The 20638-nt window shown below is 52.0% G+C and overlaps 1 protein-coding gene across 1 annotated transcript; it reads right to left on the reverse strand.

Annotated features, from left to right (window-relative positions):
- Positions 1-224: 224 nt before the first annotated feature.
- POMGNT2 (protein O-linked mannose N-acetylglucosaminyltransferase 2 (beta 1,4-)) lies at positions 225-20255 on the reverse strand. Its single transcript, XM_055414510.2, has 2 exons — positions 19977-20255; positions 225-2966 (listed from the first exon to the last, which is right to left on the reverse strand). The coding sequence occupies exon 2, from the start codon at positions 2860-2862 to the stop codon at positions 1120-1122; it is 1743 nt and encodes a 580-aa protein (XP_055270485.2). The 5' UTR covers positions 2863-2966; positions 19977-20255; the 3' UTR covers positions 225-1119.
- Positions 20256-20638: the final 383 nt, after the last annotated feature.

Here is a 20638-nt window from a genome sequence, read left to right on the forward strand (position 1 = left end):
GCAGCTCAGTGGCTAAGACTCCACCTCCCAAAGCAGGGGGCCTGGGTTCAATCCCTGGTCGGGGAACTAGATCTCACATGCCACAACTAAGACCCAGCGCAAATAAAAAAATATGAGAAATACATCCTTCTAGGAAATATACGTATATAAAAAAGACAACAGTTCCTATGGGGCTCCTAAGTCAAAGCAGCCCCCACAACTACCGAAGGGGGTGTCACCTCCTTGTCCCTGAGCAGTCACTTGGGGAAGAGAATGGCCCCTGAGCCTATGTGCGGACTCCTCTTGTGGAAGAAGTCACGTGGTGTGGCCGTGCCAGCCTGCTGAGCATCCTGTGCTACGTCCTCCTAAGTGACTCCCACACTGGGTGCACATGGTCTGCTGTGTCTGAATGTCTAGTGAAGCCTAACCAGACCCTGGCAGACACTGCTTTTCCTCCTCACAGCCCTCTCCTCACCTACTTCCAGGCTCTCACCCCCCGCAGACGGAAGTGGGGTACCCGTTCCACATCACGATGGGATGCAGCCAGGCGGCCTGGCTTTTTGGGCCTCGACGCCGCCCCTCTGCCATGGCTTCTTGGCTGACAGTCAGGATGAGAGGGCATCTGGGTACTGGCTGCTGGATCTTCTTCCCGCTGAGCAGTAAAATACTTGACCAAGATATTTATAATCATTTAATGAATGTTCCAAACATACCCTTCGTGGGGCTACAGGTGAGTTTCATGATGATAGAAGCTGATGTACATCCACACCCACCCAAATGGCCACAGAATTAGCAGCAGTTTCCAGAAACCCGACACAACCAGAAAGACGTCATGGGGAACAGGATGATCACTCAGCCAAAGAGGTTCTTTGGGATCCTTACTCTCCTCTTTCTCCTCCCCCCTCAGGCCTTCTCCAGGGTATGGATGTTCAGGATGGGACAAGAGGGTGGGGAGGCCCCATCACACTTATGCAAAGAGGTGCTCTGAGAACCCCACACCTCAGATATAGGGAGATGACCCAGAGACAGAGGTCTGCTCAATAAATAAATAATTCCCAGAAGCCACCCTGGGGGGCTGGCAGGCCCAGGGTCTCTGAGGCAGAGGAGCCCCCACCCCAGGAGGCCTGGCCAGGCCACTCGCTACGTGCTGCACACCAGCACGTCTGCAAAGGGTCCCAGCAGAGTCTTGTTGAAGATGCAGCGGATCCACACCAGGTAGGTAGTGAAGGGCTTGATGTTCTCCGTGAAGGTGTGGTTCTGCAGGGCCAGCATGTAAGGCACGTACGTGTTCTCCCCCTGCTCCTGGAGCCACACCTCGTACTTCACCTCCCTCACCTTCAGGTACTTGAGGTTCCACGGGATCTGCCAGGAGACGGACAGGCGGGCCTCGGAGGCGCCCTGCACCGACGCCTGGCACCGCGCCTCCCGCACCTTGCCAGGGTACAGGCTGACCGTCCACTTCTGCTTCCTCGGCCCCGGGTGGCCCTTCACCACACGCCGTATAGTTTGGATGAGCGATTGGATGTCCACCCTGGTATCCTGGTAGATTCGGAAGAGCCACTCAGGGTTCCGGCAACAGAGGTGCCGGGGAACCTCCCGGCTTTGCAGGATCCGGGCCTGCTCGGCCCGGTCTAGGTGGGCAATGCCCCCCTGGTCCCAGGGCCGCTCGGGATGCGTGACCGTGTTCTCCGGCATCGTGTTCTGCCAGGCTATGTACTGGAGGTCCATGCCGGGCAGCGTGGCCAGCGTCTTATAAGGGGTGTAGTGGTCAGGGTTGACAGCATAGGGGAAGAGCTCCACCACAGCTGCCCCACGGGGCAGGAACAGGGCCGTGACCAGCTGGGCCCCGTGCATGCTGACCAGCATGGAGGCGTTGCTGACCAGCTGCACCACGTCTGCAAAGGCGTGGTCTTCCAGGGATACCGTCACCGTCTTCATCTGGAACTCCTGGGCCAGGGCCAGCAGCAGCTCTGCCTCATTCAGGATGAGTCTGTTCTGGGTGCGACTGAACACTAGGATGTACTCCTCGCCCAGGGGGCCCCCGGCCTGGCTTATGTTCAGCTTTTCCATCAGGAACTGCGCGAACTGTCGGATCTCATTGCCCGAGACCAGGATGTTGGCCTTCGGGCCCTGCGGCTGGACGAAGCCGTACTGGTACCAAGTGGTGACCTTGGAGAGGCCCACGAAAGCATGGGAGAAACAGAGCAGCCGGCCCAGGGCCTTCAGCTGCGCCCGCAGGAGGGGCTGCTTGGGGCTGAGCAGTTTGTAGAGGTCGAAGTGGGCACCCTCTCCCCAGCCCTCCATGAAGAAGAGCCGGGCCTCGCGGGCCAGGCCGGGGAACTGCCGGAGGGTGTAGAAGAGCGGCAGCAGGTCGTCGTGGAAGACGTGCATGAGGTTGTCGGGGTTGAAGCGGTTGGCGATGAGGGCCACGTCGGGCACAAACACGGGCTTGGGCATGAAGCGCAGGGCGGCGGCCGGCAGCTCCACGAAGTTGAAGTACTGGGTGTTGTGGTCCTCCACGGTGGACAGGTCGAGCAGGGCCGGCTGGAAGCGCCGCGAGCCCAGGCTGGGCAGCATCACGGAGGCGTTGCCGTGGAAGAAGATGAACTCCTCCGCCTCGCTGGAGTAGCAGAGCCACTTGAAGCGGCAGAGGCGGTCGGTGTGCGTGCGGCCGGTGCACACCATGTGCGTGCCGCCCTCGGTCAGGATCTGCAGCGCCTTCGGGTAGTCGATCCGCAGGGCAGGGGCGGGGTCGGCGGCCCGGAGGCCGACAGCCAGCTCCTCCTCCAGGGAGGCCGCATGCTCACGCAGCCGCACGTGTTTCCAGAGCACGGCCGCCAGCACAGACACCAGCAGGGCGTTGAGCACGGCGGACAGGTGCATCCTAGCGCCGCCTGGGGCCCTAGAGAGACGACGGCCCCGGGGAAGCAGCTTGAGCCTGCCCGGCTTTACCCATCCCTGCGGGCTCCCGGAGGACCGGCAGAGGCCTGCAGGAGGAGAGAAGGAAAAGGAAAAGGTAGTCTGCATGATGTGTCTCCAATCACCCCAAGCACCCGCCCGGTGCCAGGCGCTGTGCTGGCCTCCGCTGTAGCACTGGATGCTTGCACCGTTTTGCACACTTGAAGATCTGGTAGGTTAAATCTGCTTAGTCACTCAGTCGTGTCCGACTCTTTGTGACCCCATGGACTATAGCCCGCCAGGCTCCTCTTTCCATGGGGATTCTGCAGGCAGGAATACTGGAGTGGGTTGCCATGCCCTCCTCCAGGGGATCTTCCCACCCCAGGGATGGAACCCAGGTCTCCCGCATTGCAGGTGGATTCATTACAGTCTGAGCCACCAGGGCAGCCCAAGAATACTGGAGTGGGTAGCCTATCCCTTCTCCAGGGAATCTTCCAAACCCAGGAAGTGAACTAGGGTCTCCTGCATTGCAGGTGGATACAGGAATCCGCCTGGTAGGCTAGACTCTTGTTCTAAAATATTCACCCACTTCCCTCTCCTGCTGCCTCCATGGGGGAGTACAGATCCCTGAGCCTGGCCTTTGGGCTTGGCCACATAACTTGCTTTGGCCAATGAGGTGTCAACAGACGACACATTCAGGGGCTTGAAAGATGCTTGTGTGACTGTCTTTGCCCTCTTTATACCTAGGATGTTGCTGTGAGAAGAATGTGGTCAGCCGAACTTGCTGGTCCCGAGGAGAGAGCTATGTGGGGAGCAGAGCTGCTCCAGCCATGCCAGGTGTGGCTCGGCTGACCCCCAGATGTGCAAGTGAGCGAGGATCGTCAGAACTACCGGGCAAACCCACCCAAGCCCAGGCAACAGAGACATCTGAGCTGAACAGATGCTTCTTATCATATGTCACTGAAATTCTGGAGCTGTTTGTTATGAAACCCTGCTGCAAAGAAAGCTAACTGCTGTGTTGTGAGAAGCTGCAAGGAAAATCCCCATTAGGGGCCCATCCTCCCTGGTACTGCCAGGGAAGGACTTCACCTTACCATGGGCACAGATGGGATGGGAGGCCTGTGAGCGCCGGTCCCAGGCTGAACACCAGGACCCCTGTTATAACCCCCTCTGGGACACATGCACAGGGATTTCCTATTTGGAAATCACGCTTGCTGGTTTTTATGTGTCCATGAAAAGATGGGTAGAAACTTGTCCCCTCACTGGTCCAGTAAGAGAACTGTGTCTGAGTCTCACCACTGATAAGGGTTCTGTATGCAGAGGAAACACCTTCGAAGGGTTAAACTTCCTGTCCCACATACTCTTGCCTACAGGGAGGCCTGGCTGGGCTGCAGGCATTTGCTCCCATTTTCCCCCCCGCTACTGGCAAGGGTATCATACCTGCTCTGAGGCCCAGGACTGTTTAGACAGCCAAAGAATGGGACTGTTCAGTTCTCATGGAAACAGCATGGGTGACACCTGACACCAGCCATTGGGTGAGAACAGGGCACCTGCTTAGCTGGCTTCTGACTGTGCCTTCAGTCAGCCCTGTTCATCTCCAGGGCAGGGCCTCTAAGAGCCCAGAAACCCTGCAGCCAAGAAATCTGCTTAAGCATCAGCGTTTCTCAGTCTGTTCAAAGCCATGTACCCACTAATAATAAAGAAAACCTCTTTCATGCCTCAAACTTATCCGTAAAGTCCAGCAACCCCTTCCGCCAAGAATCTCTCATGCACAAGATTCTTCTATAATATCTGCTCCCCAAGACAACAGGATTTCATCAATTTCTACATTCTTTAATTTTTTTTTTAACTTTTTGGCCATGTCATGCAGCATGCAGGATCTATCTAACCTGTGCCCTCTGCAGTGGAAGTGTGGAATCATAACTTTTGGATCGCCAGGAAAGTCCAACTTCTACTTTTTCTGAAGTTAGTATTTTATATCTATATCTGTATATGTAAAATAATAATGTTGCATATACTTTTCCAAATATACATGTCCCCATCTAGAAATTCTCCACCCAGCCTCACCAGCTAAGAACTACTTTGCTATTAGGTTGAACCATGTTAAGTTGCTGATACTTGACAATTTTTGACCAGTGTCCCATGGTCCTGCCACTATCCTTACCACCACTGTGGAATATATACAGAGAGAGAACTACCAAGGCTGCTAGAGAGAGAAAACCTGTGTACCCAGCACAACACGACTGCAGCTGGAGTTCTGACATCTCCAGGAGGTAAGAGGAGAAACCAGGAGTCAGAAAGAGGCCCAGAGGACAGACAGTAACTCATCCTCGGGATGGGGAGAGGAAAAGGACTCAGGAAGTAAAGGCAAGGACAGGAAGAGTTTCAGAAGCTAACGCAAAGGCAGGGAAGGCGAGGTGTCTCACTGGGGGTTGGTGAGACCATCCTGAGAGCCTCAGCTCAGATCTGGGCCAGAGAACTGACAAGAGAGTCATGACCGACTGACAGGTGGCAACCCCAGCAGGAAGAACAGCTGGGGTGTACGTATCTTTCCATACACATGGGACTCCTGGCTCGGGCCAGTGGGGGATGGGGGCTGAGTGCAGTGACACCACAGCAGCAATGAGCACAGTCAGCACTCGGATTTTGATTTCTAAACAGCATTCTTCACTAAAAGGAACCAGAGCTCCTTGGAGAAATAACTGCTTCCAGGGCCGGGAAAGGAAAATTACAAGATGAGCTTAGAATATCTTATAGTGCCAGAATGTAAGGAAGTTCTCAAAAAAAATGATGGGAATATATCCAAAAGACACAGGATCCAAACTGAAGGAGCTCCCAATGGCTGAATCTGGGACAATTTGAGTAACAAAGTTAAAAAGCAGTAGTAATGGATTATATAACCCATAGAATAAAATAAATACCCATGAGTCAATATTGATATGAATAGATAATTGAATAAATAGGGGAGAAGACACAGATCTTATAGTAGAATGCCAATTAATAAGTGTAGAAACAATAATGGAACCAGAACATCACCAGTTGGCAAACATCACAGCGATAACTGTTTCAGGCAAGAGTCACTGATGGCTGCTAAAATTAGTGGGAGAAAGTATGGTGAGGAACAGGAAATCTGCACAGTCTCTAAGTGTCTCCCTGTGAGACACACATTAATTACAAAAGGAAAAACAGAAATTCTACAGCAGAGAAGGTGGGCAGACATCGTTTGAACCAAATAATCACCATTAACATCACAAATAATAACAATACTGACACCATGTACCCCTTAACATAATGTGCTGAGGAGGGTACCTCATTTCTGGAGCCTTCCTGCCCAAAATAACAATTTCTATCTATATTTCTAAATGGGGGAAACTTGCCTCTAGTTCCGGTTCTGGCTCTGAAGATGGTCTGTTAATTTTAGTTAATATTAAGATTAGTTAATATTAGTTAATTGTTAAGATTAGTTAACAAAGAAAACATAAAACCCAAATTGAAAGTTATTCTACAAAATACCTGATCAGGACCCCTGCAAGAGTTAACAATCATAAAAGAGAGGGGAAGACTGAGGAGGTCCCAGATTGGAGGAGAGTAAGGAGGCATGACAGCTAAATGCCATGTGGGATCCTGGGCCAGAAAAAGGACATTAATAGGACAACTGGCAGAATTTGAGTAAGTTTCATGGCTTAGTATCAGAGCTGTGTTCATTTCCTAGTTTTGATAATTACACCGTGGCTGTGTAAGATGTTAACATCAGGGGAAGCTGAGTGAGGGTTTTTTTTTTAACTTTTCTGTAAGTCTCAAACTATTTCAAAATAAAAAGCTTTCAAAAATTAGACAAGAAACAAGAGAAGTGAGTTGAAAGTCACTCAGTTGTGTCCAACTCTTTGTGACCCGGTGGACTATACAGTCCATGGAATTCTCCAGGCCAGAATACTGGAGTGTGGGTAGCCTTTTTCTTCTTCAGGAGATCTTCCAACCCAGGGACTGAACCCAAATCTCCAGCATTGCAGGCTGATTCTTTACCAGTTGAGCCACAAGGGAAGCCCAAGAACACTAGAGGGGTTAACCTATCCCGTCTCCAGCGGACCTTCCCAATCCAGGAATCGAACTGGGGTCTACTGTGTTGCAGGTGGATTCTTTACCAGTGGAGCTATCAGGGTAGCCCACAAACAAGAGAACATATTTATATGTAAAACGACAAGTATGTGGTTTGTTCTAAAATACGCCAGCAAAGAAGGCGTGGAGACAGGAGAAACACAGATATTGATGGTTAAAGATGATGACGGGTCCTTTTCTGATCCTGAGTTTGTCTGACATTTTGCACAGAAAAAGTTTAAAACGAAACCATAAAGAATAAAATCAAATCACTATTACAAAATGACAGAATACTGGAAAGTGGATGAGTAGTAAATTAATACTCAAAAAATAAAGCTGCGTCTGACGAGACGGGAGGCAGATGGGTGTAGCACGAGCTGATGCATGTTTTGCTCTGATCGCTGACAAGAACGGCTTCCAACAGCAGCTAAAGCCAAGACAGACACACCCAGGGAATATCAGAAAGCAAGACTCCCAGGAAATGAGGAAAGTAAGACCACCTCCAAGCTGAGCAGGCAGCTTGGCCCCCAAGGACTCACAGCGTCTCTTGTGAGCATTCTGCTACCTGGCCCTCCCCTGTGGTGAAAGGCAGGCTTGGCAGCTGGTGGGGATGCGGGGAAGGGGCCACGGGCAGGAAGGAGGATGAGGGGGCTGTGTGTGCCCCAGCCAATCCCAGTCAGGTCACTGAGCTTGGGGGCCTGGGGGCAAAGCTTACGGGAACCAGCAAACATGTGGCCTTGTGGGGCTAAAAGGCAGCCGGGCAGAGACCACCCTGGAGCTTGGGGAGTGGGAAGGACTGTTCCTAATCAGATGCTATGTCATCTGGTCACCCTCAGGCCCTGCCCACAGTGGTACTGACTGAAGGCAGGACAAATATAGACTAGCCTATGTGGACCTCTCATGGATACGTCAGGCTCTCCCGTGGGAGATCCTTCCAAGAGGGAAAACAGGAGGGAAGGTTTGCTGGGAATGGACAGGACATTTTCTGATAAGTAGTGTGGTGGATTAAGCATGGAGCCCTGAGGGTCAGACTGTCTAAGTTTTTATCACTTTTCCAGTTACAGGTCAGGGGGCCTGCACCAACACCTGATGGGGCCAGTCGCGTAAACCCCCAATCCCATCCTGCCTAGATAAGACGGCCCTGAGCCATATTCACCATGGGCTCCCAGAGTTCCCTAACAGATTAAGTGGATTACAGAGTTGCCTGCAGTGGGAACTGGCCTTCTTCCCTGCCCTGTCTCTCTTCTCCACTTTTCTGTTCATGTATGCTGTGATCAAGTGCAAATAATCTACTTGCAGTTCAATCCATGTCTCAGGATCTGCTTCTGGGGAATGTTAATTAACACAGAACACTACTGCATTTTGCCCCTGTGGAGACAGATGGAGGGCCGCCCCTGCATTTTCCCCTGCTATGAAATAGCCCAAGTGTGGTAGTGAGAATGCCAACAAGAACTAGGGCAGTCAGTGCTCATTATAAAGTCTCCCAGTCTGCTCCCCGGGCTCCCCTGTGCCTGGCCACTCTCAGCTGCACAGCAGCGGCCTGCAAATGCCAGAACAGGAGGATCAGGCAAAACCCTCAGAAATGTTTCCAAAAGATAACAGATGGAGGCAGAGGGGACATTAACCAGATCCCTGATTCTAAAGAAGCCAAGGTTCTCCCCAGTCCTGTCTGCTGGCTGAGGAGAGAAGCTTTTCCGGACCGTACAGGCTGCTGGAAGAGGACAGCAGGGTCTCTGTGGCCTTCCCCTGGAGTCCTGTTACAGAGGCCAATAAAAGAGGCCTGAGTTGGCCTCCGAGACACCTTCTCTGACTGTGGGGGAGAGGGCTGACTACAGAGCTGAGCTGTTTGGAAATAAACTTGCATGGAAGAGATAGTCCTTCTTGGACTTTTAAGGTGCGCTGAAGAAGACTCTTGAGAGTCCCCTGGACTGCAAGGAGATCAAACCAGTCAATGCTAATGGAAATCAACCCTGAATACTCACTGAAAGGGCTCAAGCTGCAGCTGCAATACTTTGGCCACCTGATGTGAACAGCCAACTTACTGGAAAAGACCTCAGGCAAAAGGAGAAGAGAGTGGCAGAGCATGAGATAGCTGGATAGCATCACAGAGTCAATGGGCAAACTCCAGAAGACAATGAGGGACAAGGAGCCTTGAAGTGCTGCAGTCCATGGGGTTGCAAAGAGTCAGACATGACTTAGGGACTGAACAACAACACAACAAATCCATAGCTTGGATGGTGTTGTCTTCAGCACACCTGTCTAGGCTGGGGGTCCCAGGAGGGAAAGAGCCTGTCATTTATGAGCAGACCACTCTTGTCTCAAGTTACCTGTCAAGTCACTCTGTCCCACAAAGAGCCTGACCTGCAGCACCGGACCCTCTCTGAGAAGAGGTGAGGGGCAAGGGAAGAAGGCAGGGGAGGACAGCTACGACAAAACAAGGCCTCAAGGCTTACAAAGGGCCCTTGCCCAGAGCACTCATCTTCCAGCAAGGAGGCAAGCTATGAGAAGATCCCCAGAGGAAACCCTCCTGAGGCCTGGAGGCAGGGCCGTGGTGGAAAGCTGTGCCCTTGAATCATTCATGAGGTAGGTCCTTAGACTCCTTCCTTCATTCTCCTGACGACAGGCTCAGTGAGATGTGGGCAGGCCCAACCCTGACCTGACGTAACTACCTGTGTGGCACAGCCAACAACCGAGCAGGATGGCCGGCGGCGGCTGCACTCCTCTCCGGGGCAGCACTGGTGGGGGTGCCTCCGCTCCCTTGGGCGCTGCATTTAGGGCCCAGCGGGTATGCGGCACAAAGCACTCAGTGGCTCAGCCAGGACGAAGAATGATATGGAGCGAGAACGTTTTTCAACGGTATGTTTTTAGTGTTAGAATATTTCCACCATAAATGTATCAGGTTTGGTAGATGTAAGATGTTCACCTAATTTTTTTCTTTAATTTTGCTGACAAGTCAATCAATAGAAGAATGGACTCAAACTAAAAAAAGAGAAAAAAAAAATACTTTTCAAAAGAAAGGAAGTAAAAAAGAAATGAGACAGAGGAAACCACCAATTCACCCCCACCATCCCCAAACTGCTTCCCTCAGATCCTGGACCACATAGGGATTGTCAGATTCTTACAGACGGTGGGATCCCATCTTTCCAGGATCCCACCTATTCCAGGAAGCACTGGAGGAAGGTGCTGATGCTGCCGCCACACCTGCAGACACAGTAAGACCTGGGGGGGTCCCTACTACGGGGGCTCCCTGCCGAGGCTGCTCACCCGGCCCCAGGGCGCCGGCTCCACTCCTGGGGGCCCTGCCAGCCTCCAGACACGGGCACAGAAAAGCCGTTCACAAGGGCCCTGGCATCTGGTAAGGAGTAAGAGCCTCAGGAATTCCAGGTCTAGAGCAGAGGGTGCAAATTCACATGCTTACTAGGCCAAGAACCAATGGTCTCTGGGCAGTGTGCCCCAGAGACCAAACACCCAGATTCAAGTTCTAGTTGCTGAGGGCCTGGCGGTGCCTATCAGTGTTAGTCTGCTCCAGCTACCGTAACCAAGTACTGTAGACTGGGTGATCTAAACAACAGACATTTCTTTTCACACAGTTCTGGAGGCTCAAATTCCCAGACCAAGGTGTCAACATGTTTGGTCTCTCCTAAGGAGTCTCTCCTGGGCTTGCAGATGGCTACCTCTCACTGCGTCCTCAGGTGACCTCCCTGTGTGCGCCGAGGGGAGAGAGGTCTCTGGTCTCTCTCCTTATTATTGGGACACCAGTCCCATTAGATTAAGGCCCCACCCTTATGACCAAGCTCCTCTGTCCATGGAATCCTTCAGGCAAGAATACTGGAATGGGTTGCCATTTCCTTCTCCAGGGGATCTTCCGGACCCAAGGATCGAACCTGGGTCTCACACATTGCAGGCGGATTCTTTACCATCTGACCTACCAGGGAAGCCCTTATGACCTTCAATTCAGCTCAGTTCAGTCGTGTCCAACTCTTCGCGACCCCATGAATCACAGCATGCCAGGCCTCCCTGTCCATCACCAACTCCCAGAGTCCACCCAAACTCTTGTCCATCAAGTCGGTGATTCCATCCAGCCATCTCATTATCTGTTGTACCCTTCTCCTCCCGCCCCCAATACCCCCCAGCATCAGAGTCTTTTCCAGTGAGTCAACTCTTTGCATGAGGTGGCCAAAGTATTGGAGTTTCAGCTTTAGCATCAGTCCTTCCAATGAACACCCAGGATTTAGTTAACCTTAATTACCTCCTTAAAGGTCCTATCTCTAAATACAGTCACACTGGGGGTCAGGGCTTTGATTGTGAATTTCCAAGGACACAATTCAGTCTGTAATACTACTTTTCTGGTTTTCCAGAGAAGCCAGAAATCCATTTAAAATGGGAAATGTCCTAGTCTGTAATTTCTGGCCACTATTCCACTTGAGTGAAGATGACAGGCAGGCCCAAGGGCTGCGGCTGCTGGCCTTGTTGCTGGTATAACGGGCCCAAGGATGTGAGCTCTGGTCTTAAATGAAGCCCCCTGCTGCTGACCTGGCCAGCTGTACCGGGTTCCCAACTGCCAGGACCAGTCGCTGGTCACTGGTCACGCCCCCAGGAGCAGGGCTGGGAGGCTAGGACTGCCAGCACCCACCAGACCCAGGCTCAGAAGACTGGCAGGGCCAGGCCAAGACAAGGGCTGGTGATAGTGCCTAAAGAAGATTTTCTATTAATAGTGCAACAATTTTACTTTAACAGGTTGTTCATACCCCCAAGTGAAAAACCAGAGAGTTCCTGTGAATTACTGAAAAATATGCTTGCACCCTAAACTCAGCCTGAATCACTGTGTTGAATGAGGGAAGCTTCCTGTCCTGCACCGATGCGTCTCACGCGTCGCCAATTAGTGAGCAGCACACGAGTTCCAATAACTCAGACGCCCGCAGTGTGGTCTCTCCCTGCTCCTCCCCCTCCTGGTTATCATTACCAGAAGCAGAACAGGGAACTGCTCCTCCTCACATCATGTTTACGTGGGGTCCAGACTTAGATCTCCATCAATGCTACCGACAAACCTGAACAAATGCTGACAAGACATCAGGGCTTCCGCCAACAGCGTCTACATGTTGGCCAAATGTTGGCAGCCTCTGAGTACTCCTTGTAAAACCTAACATTTAAGTGATCAGGCATCTTTAACATTTAGTTACAAGTTCACATGCTTAGACCAAAAACTTAACATGGATAATAACTCCTCAGTTTAGCATAAAGAGCAAAGAAAGGCAAAGATGCAGACGTTCATCCTCTATCAACAGCTAAACATAGTGACTCTTCTTTCTTATTAACAAAACAGGATGGAACTCCCAGGGTGGACCGGTGGGGCTGGGAGTGGAGCAAGAGAATTCCAGTCTGTGTTACTCTGGCACGATGGGCAAAGGCAAGCTTTGCTGAGGACAGCCAAGGCTCCAAGGCGCCCAGCACAAGCAGGACAGCTGCACAGGTGGAGGTGAATCCCGCCTGCCACCAACACAGAAACCCTTGCTCGCACAACTTGCTGTGACACCATCTGGCTTCTGCTTCACACCCATGGGTCACTTGAAAGTTAGAGCCTCCTGTGTTGGCCCTTTCTGGCATAACAGAAAAGTATTACTAGGCACCAGTGTGGTCACAAACAGGGATGAAACAGGAAAAAAGAATTGAGTGAGTGGCTGCTGCGATGCTCAGAACATTCCTGCTCGACTGATTACATCAAGAGGGTCAGAAGGCCACTCACCACAAGAAGCATAAAACGTTCACCCAGAAGAAGGGAGACGTGTGCATGACGGGAAGTGGTCCTGGCTTGACCTGAGGCTATCCACGGAAGCGACCTGAAGGGTGGGGGGGGGTTTGAGCAACGTTTTGGAGGTGTTTTTGTGGTCGTGGGGGTTAAGATGACTGCCCCTATTAGGTGTCCACACGTCCCTGCTGGCAGTGACTACTACAGCAAACCTCCGTCCACAGCAGACACCGCTGTGCCCAGGTCTCATATCTGCCCACCAAGCAAGCCATGAGGTCACCCAGCTATGGGCTCCTCTCCCATCCCAGGGCCGTGACAGGCAGGCCCAAAGCCACATGCAGCTGAAAGGGCAGTGCGTTACAGACAGGCACGGAGTGGGCAGCGTCAGGGGACGTGCATTTCACCAGTGGAGCCCCCTGGGCTCAAGTGATCACCTATGAGGCTCCTGTGGCGGGGGAGCCAGGCAGTGCCAAGGTCACAGCAGTCCCTGCCAAACGCTCGGGGAGCCTGAAGCCCAGCGTGAGTGAGTGATAAGGAGGCGAGAGGCCTCAGCGAGGGTTTCCTTTGGCCTCATCACCAAGATGTCACCCTCATCTCCTCCCTTGCATCATTACCACCACCACCACCACCATCCTATCAGAGCCGACATCTACTGGCCAGTCATGAGGTGCCGGGTTCTCCACTTTACGTGATGATCTTCATTTTATAGATGGCAGAACCGAAGCCCACTGAGACCTGCCCAAGGTCAAGCAGGAAGCAGCGGTGAGACTAATGAAGGCGGGCTGGCTACAATGTCATCTCTGTCACCTGTTTTCCTTCTTTTTATCTGGAAATAATCCCAGACTTAGAAAAACACAAAACAAAACTCTGTGTATAGTACAAAGAACTCTCCTACATCCTTACCCTTACCACCAACTGCTAATCTGACACACTCATTTCACCATTTTCCGAACCTTTTAAAAATAAGCCAGAGACATCTTGCCCCTTTAGTCCCTACCACTTCATCATCTGCCTCCTAAGAATGAGAACATTCTCTCGTATCACACAAAATCGGGAATTAATATTGGTACAATACTGTTAGTAATTCGTGGTCTCCATTCTGCGGCCCAGAATCCAAGCCGAGGCGAAGCCTGACGGCCAGGTGGCATGTCTCACTCGTCTCCCCTAATCTGGGCAGCCTCTCAGACTTTCATGGCCTCAACAGTTTGTAACAGCGTCAGATATTTTCTGGTATGGTCCTCAATGTGGGCTTGTTTGCTGTTCTTCATGATTAGACTCTAAATATGCACCTCTGGCAGCAATCAGAGTCTATGTGCCTAATTGTTCATATGAAACTATTCTATACAAGTGCTTCTGGGATTCTCCCAGTGGGGCAGCCAGGATCAGGAAAGATCCAGAAACCCCATTCTGTGTAGGATGCAAGGAGGAGTAGGACCCTCTTCCTTGGGGAAAAGGAGCCCCTGAACCTCGGGCATTCTTCAAACACTGAGGGGCAGAGCAGCAAGAGTGGGGCTGCTCCAGAGGGGGCCTGCACCCTTCTCTAACAGAGTGGACACGCATCCTGGTGATACATGCAGCCCAGGCCCCAGGCTGAAGAATGGACATGTGCTTCCGGCTGCCACTCTGCCCCTAGCATGGCTGCGAGGGCCACCAGGGCTCTGAAGTAAGACCTGCAGAAGGAAGTCATGGGGGGATTTCAGTGTGGGAGACAGAAGAGGACTTCTCTAAGGCTTAGAGCTGTTCAAACACAGAGGACTCAGCGACTGTAGTGAGCCCCTGCCCTGCCAGAAAGTGGTCTGGAAACCTGTGAGGTGGACACGGGGTCCCCCAAGGCAGTCTTAGCATCACCTGGGATGTGAGAAATGTAAAATCTGGGGCCCCTCTAGACCTGCTAAACCAGAATCCCTGAGGGAACCCAGGTACCCATGTTTTTAATAAAGCTTTCAGGTGACTCTAGTGTGAACTCAATTTCAGGAAGTCCTCTAACATTTCAGTAACACTCCACAATTCTGCAATTCCCCACTTCTAAATACCCAACAGGGAATTTCTGTCCAACGCAGGGTAAACCACCAAGGACAGCCCTCCCCGTTACAAAGGCTAGTAAATCCTCTCCCCAGCCTGTGCGAAAATGATGTTCCTGGGGCAGACTGAAAAGGCTGCCATATTCTAAGCCCCACTTTGAGAAAAGTTTCCCCAGCTCACACCTTCCCACACAAGCCACATCACTCATAATGCTGAGTGGCAAAACAAAACAAAACCAGCCCCGTTCTCTAGGCCACAGCTAAATGGATGAGAGAGTGGAGGCTCGGCTTAAAGCAGCCACCAGTGGAGATGCCCGAGGAGTCAGATCAGATGCCCACACCTGCAGGCCTGCAGGGAGGTCGGTAGGTGTCCTGAGAAATGGACTCCTGAAGGGAGCAAGGCTGGACTGCTTCTCTGGCTCCGAACAGTGGCCACTGTCACTCCTCCTGGAAGCTCTGGGACCCAGCCTAATCCTGATAACTCCTGAAGTCCCCCAGGATGTGCCTTGATTCCTGCCACAAACACCCACTACTAAAGGTCCCAGGGTGTTCCTTGTCACTGGGTGTGTCTAAAACAACCGGACCCAAAGGTCTGTACTGGGAACAACAGTGATGGTGGCAATGCAGCAGACCTGGTCCCCAACACCTCCCTGAAGCCTAGCCCAGGGCTGAGTACCCACTGCCCAGCCAGGAAAGGGCCCTCTGTTCTGCTTTTCAAAGTGGAGAAAAGAGACGACTCTTAGCATTAAGACTGTACTGATGGGACTTCCCTGGTGGTACAGGGTTAAGAATCTGCCTGCCAACGCAAGGGTCATGGGTTCGATCCCTGTCCAGGAAGATCCCACATGCCATGGAGCAACTACACCCATGCACCTCAACTACTGAGTCTGTGCTCTAGGGCCTTTGAACTGCAAGTACTGAGCCCATGTGCTGCAAGTACTGAGCCCGCGTGCCGCAACAACTGAAGCCAGCATGACAAGACACCACAATTAGAAGCCACAGCGAAGAGTAGCCCCCACTCGCCACAATCAGAGAAAGCCTGCACAGAGCAATGACGTCCTAGTGCAGACAAAAATAAATTTTTTTTAATTAAAAAAAAAAAAAGACTACTGATGGTAGTTACCCATGGCAGAGGGAAAGGTGTGGCTTCCTGACAGACCCTGGGTCCTGCGTATGTAGGTGAGGACCTGGGAAGCCAAACAACACGGAAAGACTGGTACTTCCCTGCTGGTCCAGTGGCTAAGCTCCACACTCCCAATGCAGAGGACCTGAGTTCAATCCCTGGCCAGGGAACTAGATCCCACAAGCCTAACTCCTGAAACTAAGCAGTTTGCACATTGCAATGAAGACCTGCTAGAGTCAAATAAATAAATAAAGCATGGAACGACTGACAGCTCTTCTGAACCATGTCAGGAAGAGGACACTGGCCTCTGGATGGGGGTGGAGGTGAATGCTATCACCGTCTTACTTCATGTGCACCTACTGCGTGCCAGTCTCTGCCCACTTCCACTTAAGCCTCAATGCAAAAGCCCTCTAATGCAAGTACTCGTATTATCTCCATTTTCTTTTAATATGAAAAACTAGAGCTTAGTGGGGTTAAGTACTTTCCTCTAGGTCCTGAAGCTCAAACAGAAGCATCAGAATTCAAGCCTCTGCCTGACTCTGGGATTTGCGGTAATTCAGACTCAGAGGCATAGTCAGCGATGGAAAAGCAGGAAAGACCTCAGAGCTGTGAGTTCTCAAGCAAGGGCAGAGCAGCTGTGGACAGCTCTGGAAACAAAGACCCATAGGCCCTCAACTGTAATTTAGCAACCCAAGGCTTCTTGTGTGTAACTATTCCCCATCCAGCCAGGCAAGGAGCTCAGGGAGCTGTGGTCATTGTCTCATCCGGAGGGAGGTGTGGGGTGCACAGTGGGGTGACAGTTATCCCACCCACACTGGTGCTGTGCTGACAGGGTGAACCCACATATTTAGAATGACAAAATCAACATTTTTTAGAGCTATAAGAGCCCTTAGAAATTATTTGCTCCAGCTCTTTATATTATAAAAGGTCTTGAGGGGAAGTGGGAGCTCTCACAGGTGGCTGAGATGAAAGTAGTGAGGCTGGCTTTCCTCAAACCCACAGCTCGCAGGCGAACCCCCTCCCCAAAGCAGAGGTCAGGCCCAGAAGAAGCACACGCCTCCGGGACTCTTCCCAGCTTCTAGACAAGATCACTTCTTCTCCAAACCAGGCTTCCGGGTCTCACCCAGATTATGCCCTTCCCTGGTCCTGTGGTCCATGATGAGAGCCTCTAGGGCCCAGAGGGTCTTTGGCTGCCTCTTCCTAATGCTTCACCCTCCAGCCTCGGCCAACCTCAGACACGGAGAGGAAGCACCCTCGGCCAGGCTGCAGGCTCCTTCCTCTTCTCCAAGCTGCCCGAGGCTACCTGCTATAACACTGGAGGCTGCCCCAGGTCACAGGCAGGCTTCCAGAACCGTGAAGACCCCAAGCAGCAGGGGAGGGGAAGTAAAGGGCTCCGGTTCTGGAGTGAGATGCCAGGATGTGAGCTTTGGTCCTGACACTCAGCAGCTGCATCATTGTACACCAATTCTTCTTTTAAATTTTTTCACCACACGAAAAAGTGTACATAATTAACATACACAACACGCTAAGGATGGCGATAAGTAGATACCCAGGAAACCATCACCGTAATTTATGCCATAACCCATCCATCACCTCCGAAAGTTTCCTCTGTCCCCTTACCTACTATTTTTTGTGATAAGAACACTTAACGTAAGCTCGACCCTCACAGCAAAACCTGAAGCATATGCTACAGTATTGCAGTAGGCTCACAGCTGTGTGCTGTGCAGCAGGGCTCTCAGAACTCAGCCATCTTGTCTATCTGAAACTTTACACCCTTTCATTGATACCGTCTCATTTTCCCTCCCTACAACCCTGGCAACCACCATTCCACGCTCTGCTTCTGTAAGTCTGACTCTTCTACATTCATCCTTTAAGTGGTATCACGTAGCTATTTGTCCTTCTATGTCCGCCTGGACCAGTTCTTAAACCCTGCAAGCCTCCATTTCCTAGTCTGAAAAACAGACAATAATACCGACTTCACAGGATGGTTTTGTGAATTCAACGAGAACTCAGGCAAAGCACAGTGCCTGACAATTATTTTTATATAATTATTATTAACCATAATAATGCCGTAACTTCCATTCAATGGCACTGACTGACTCCAGGCCAGGAACAATGCTAAGTGCCTGACAAGAACTATCTCATTTGTTCCCTATTACAAACCTATAACAGGTGTTACCAATCTCATTCCACGTTTGAGGACGTATGCTCAGAATTACTCAGAGAACTGTCCAGTGCCCCACGGCTATCAAGTGCTGAGACTGGGATTCAAACCCAAGTTTGGTTTCAAAGCCTATGATGACATTTTTGGGCTCTGCCTTTCACGTTCATGATTTTATTCAATTAAAAAATCTACTAGGTAACAGGCCTGGGGGAAGAGTATCCACTGACAACTGAGAATAACAAGGACATTCGGGGACTGGAACATTTGATAATCTAATTTTCTGGTTAGCTCAGTATTCACTAGAAGCCTATGTTATTGCTAAGTATTTTCTAAAGCGAGGCTCAGAGCAAGAACTTGCTGACCAGAAAGCCAGTTTGAAAAATGCTCTGACACCTGCCACATCAAGGGCACAAGGACACTCACAAGGGTACAGTGTGGGGGAACTGCACTTGCAGTCGCCAGCACCCCATCCTCTGCTGAGGATCCCCATTCTGCTTCTCCTCACCCTCCCAGGGCCAGGACTCAGGATCTGATGTGCTGTCCATCCCTGGGGAAGAAGGGACTTCCCTGTGCTCCTTCCTGGCTCTGCTGGCAAATGGGACTCAGATTTCTCATTTGTAATGTGAAAGGATGAGTTGGAGAAAAGATCTCCAAGATCCATGAGAGACAGTGTGGGCAGCTAATTCCAGTGATACAGATCTCGGTTCCAATCTCACCTCTAACATTTTTTGTTTGCTAGCGACCACAAATGCTAATATTTGCTGCACACTCACTGCGCACCAGACACTGGGCTTCCAACTTGTACAGCATTATTTTATTTAATCCTCACAGCAACCCCGTCTTGCAAAGAAGAGAATCAGAGAGGATAAATGACTTGCTCAAGGGCTCACACTTAGTAAATGACAGCCAAGATTTGAATGCCCTGCAAATGTGGCAAGCCACTCCAGTACTCTTGCCTAGAAAATCCCATGGACGGAGGAGCCTGGTAGGCTGCAGTCCATGTGGTCACTAAGAGTCAGGCACGACTGAGTGACTTCACTTTTCACTTTCACACATTGGAGAAGGAAATGGCAACCCACTCCAGTGTTCTTGCCTGGAGAATCCCATGGATGGGTGAGCCTAGTGGGCTGCCATCTATGGGGTCGCACAGAGTCAGACATGACTGAAGCGACTTAGCAGCAGCAGCAGCACATGTAGCAGAACATATTTGGTAAATAACCCCTGTTCTGTCTGTGCTCTGAGCCACCAACTCTTTCAGGTAGCTCACCCCATAACCATTCCCATGCCATTCTCGATTCCCCCAAAAGTAGGTTCTGAGATTTGGCTGGCATAAAGAAAGCCAACCCTAGCTGCCCACCACCTGGCAGGACTCTGGCCTGAGGACCCTTGACCTTAGCAAAGAACATCCATCAGGAGACGGGCTCCGACACACATGTTGGGGCCTGAAGCCCATTGTGTCCCTACTTCTGAGGCTATCCCAGCATTATCAAGCAGGCGATGCCAGGCTGTCATCACCAGACACACAGTGGGCACCGTACTGAGCCCCCAAGGAGCCCAGGGGTCACTTGCGGGCTGTCCTGGTACTGCCTTCACAGGGGGCTTGGGAGGGCCAGGCCCCCTCCGTGCTTCTCGCCTGGCTCCCCGCCACCCGCGCCTCATGCGCACCGTCTCCCAAGCAGAAGGGCGTGGGAACCGGCTGCCTGTGCCAGCCCCGAGCTAAGGTCTGTGGGGGACACGCCGGGGCCCGCGGTACCTGGACCTCGAGGGTCCACCTCCCCTCGCCACCTCCCGCGCCTCCTTCGGCCCGGACCCACGTCGCTCCTTCCAGCCGCAAAACCCCCTCCGCGCCTCTCCACCCCTCCGGGAGCGGGGGGTCGCAGGGCCGCTCCTTCAATTCCAAACCCAGCCGGGTCGCGGAACCCTTGCCCGCCGCGAGCGCGCGCACCTCACCTGCACCCTACAGCCCGGGCTCCAAGGGGCTGACGCTTCCCGGCCGGCCCTCCGCGGAGCTGGCTTTGGCCGAACCCGTGCCCGCCGCTGCCCCAGCCGCCTGCTCGGAGCCGTGGAGGCCCAGGAAGGGAGCGCAGGCTCCTCCGCGCCGTCGGGTCCGTCACCGCCACCCGGCTCGCAGGTGCCCTACGTGCGCCTGCCCAGCTGGCGAGCCCCTCTTGTCAGCTGTGCGCGTGCGTAGGCTCGCCGGTTCCACCGCCTCAGCCCGCGGCCGGAGCGCTTCCTTGGCTCGCGGAATTCTGGGAATTGCAGTTTGCGTCCGATGGTTGCCGGCTCCTTCGACCCGGGGGATCCTGGGAGTTGTAGTTTGCTCCCGGAGAAGTGAAGTTGCGCTTCGTGTTTTTCAGTAGTAAGTCGTGTCCGACCCTTTGTGACCCCATGGACCCTCTAGGCTCCTCTGTCCATGAGGTTCTCCAGGCAAGAATACCAGAGTGGGCTGCCATTTCCTTCTCCAGGTCGCCTGGTGTTAAGTTTATACAATTATGGGAGGTTCGATAATAAAGTTAAATGCAAGTCTAAACCGACAAGCAAATGTCATTTATCAAATCAAAATACGTTCACATGCTTTTAAAAAATATATAATACTGGGGGGTGGGGGGGGG

The sequence above is a fragment of the Moschus berezovskii genome, chromosome 24, assembly GCF_049115385.1.
Source record: "Moschus berezovskii isolate FMDL1 chromosome 24, NW_MosBer_1.0, whole genome shotgun sequence".
Lineage (NCBI taxonomy): Eukaryota > Metazoa > Chordata > Mammalia > Artiodactyla > Moschidae > Moschus > Moschus berezovskii.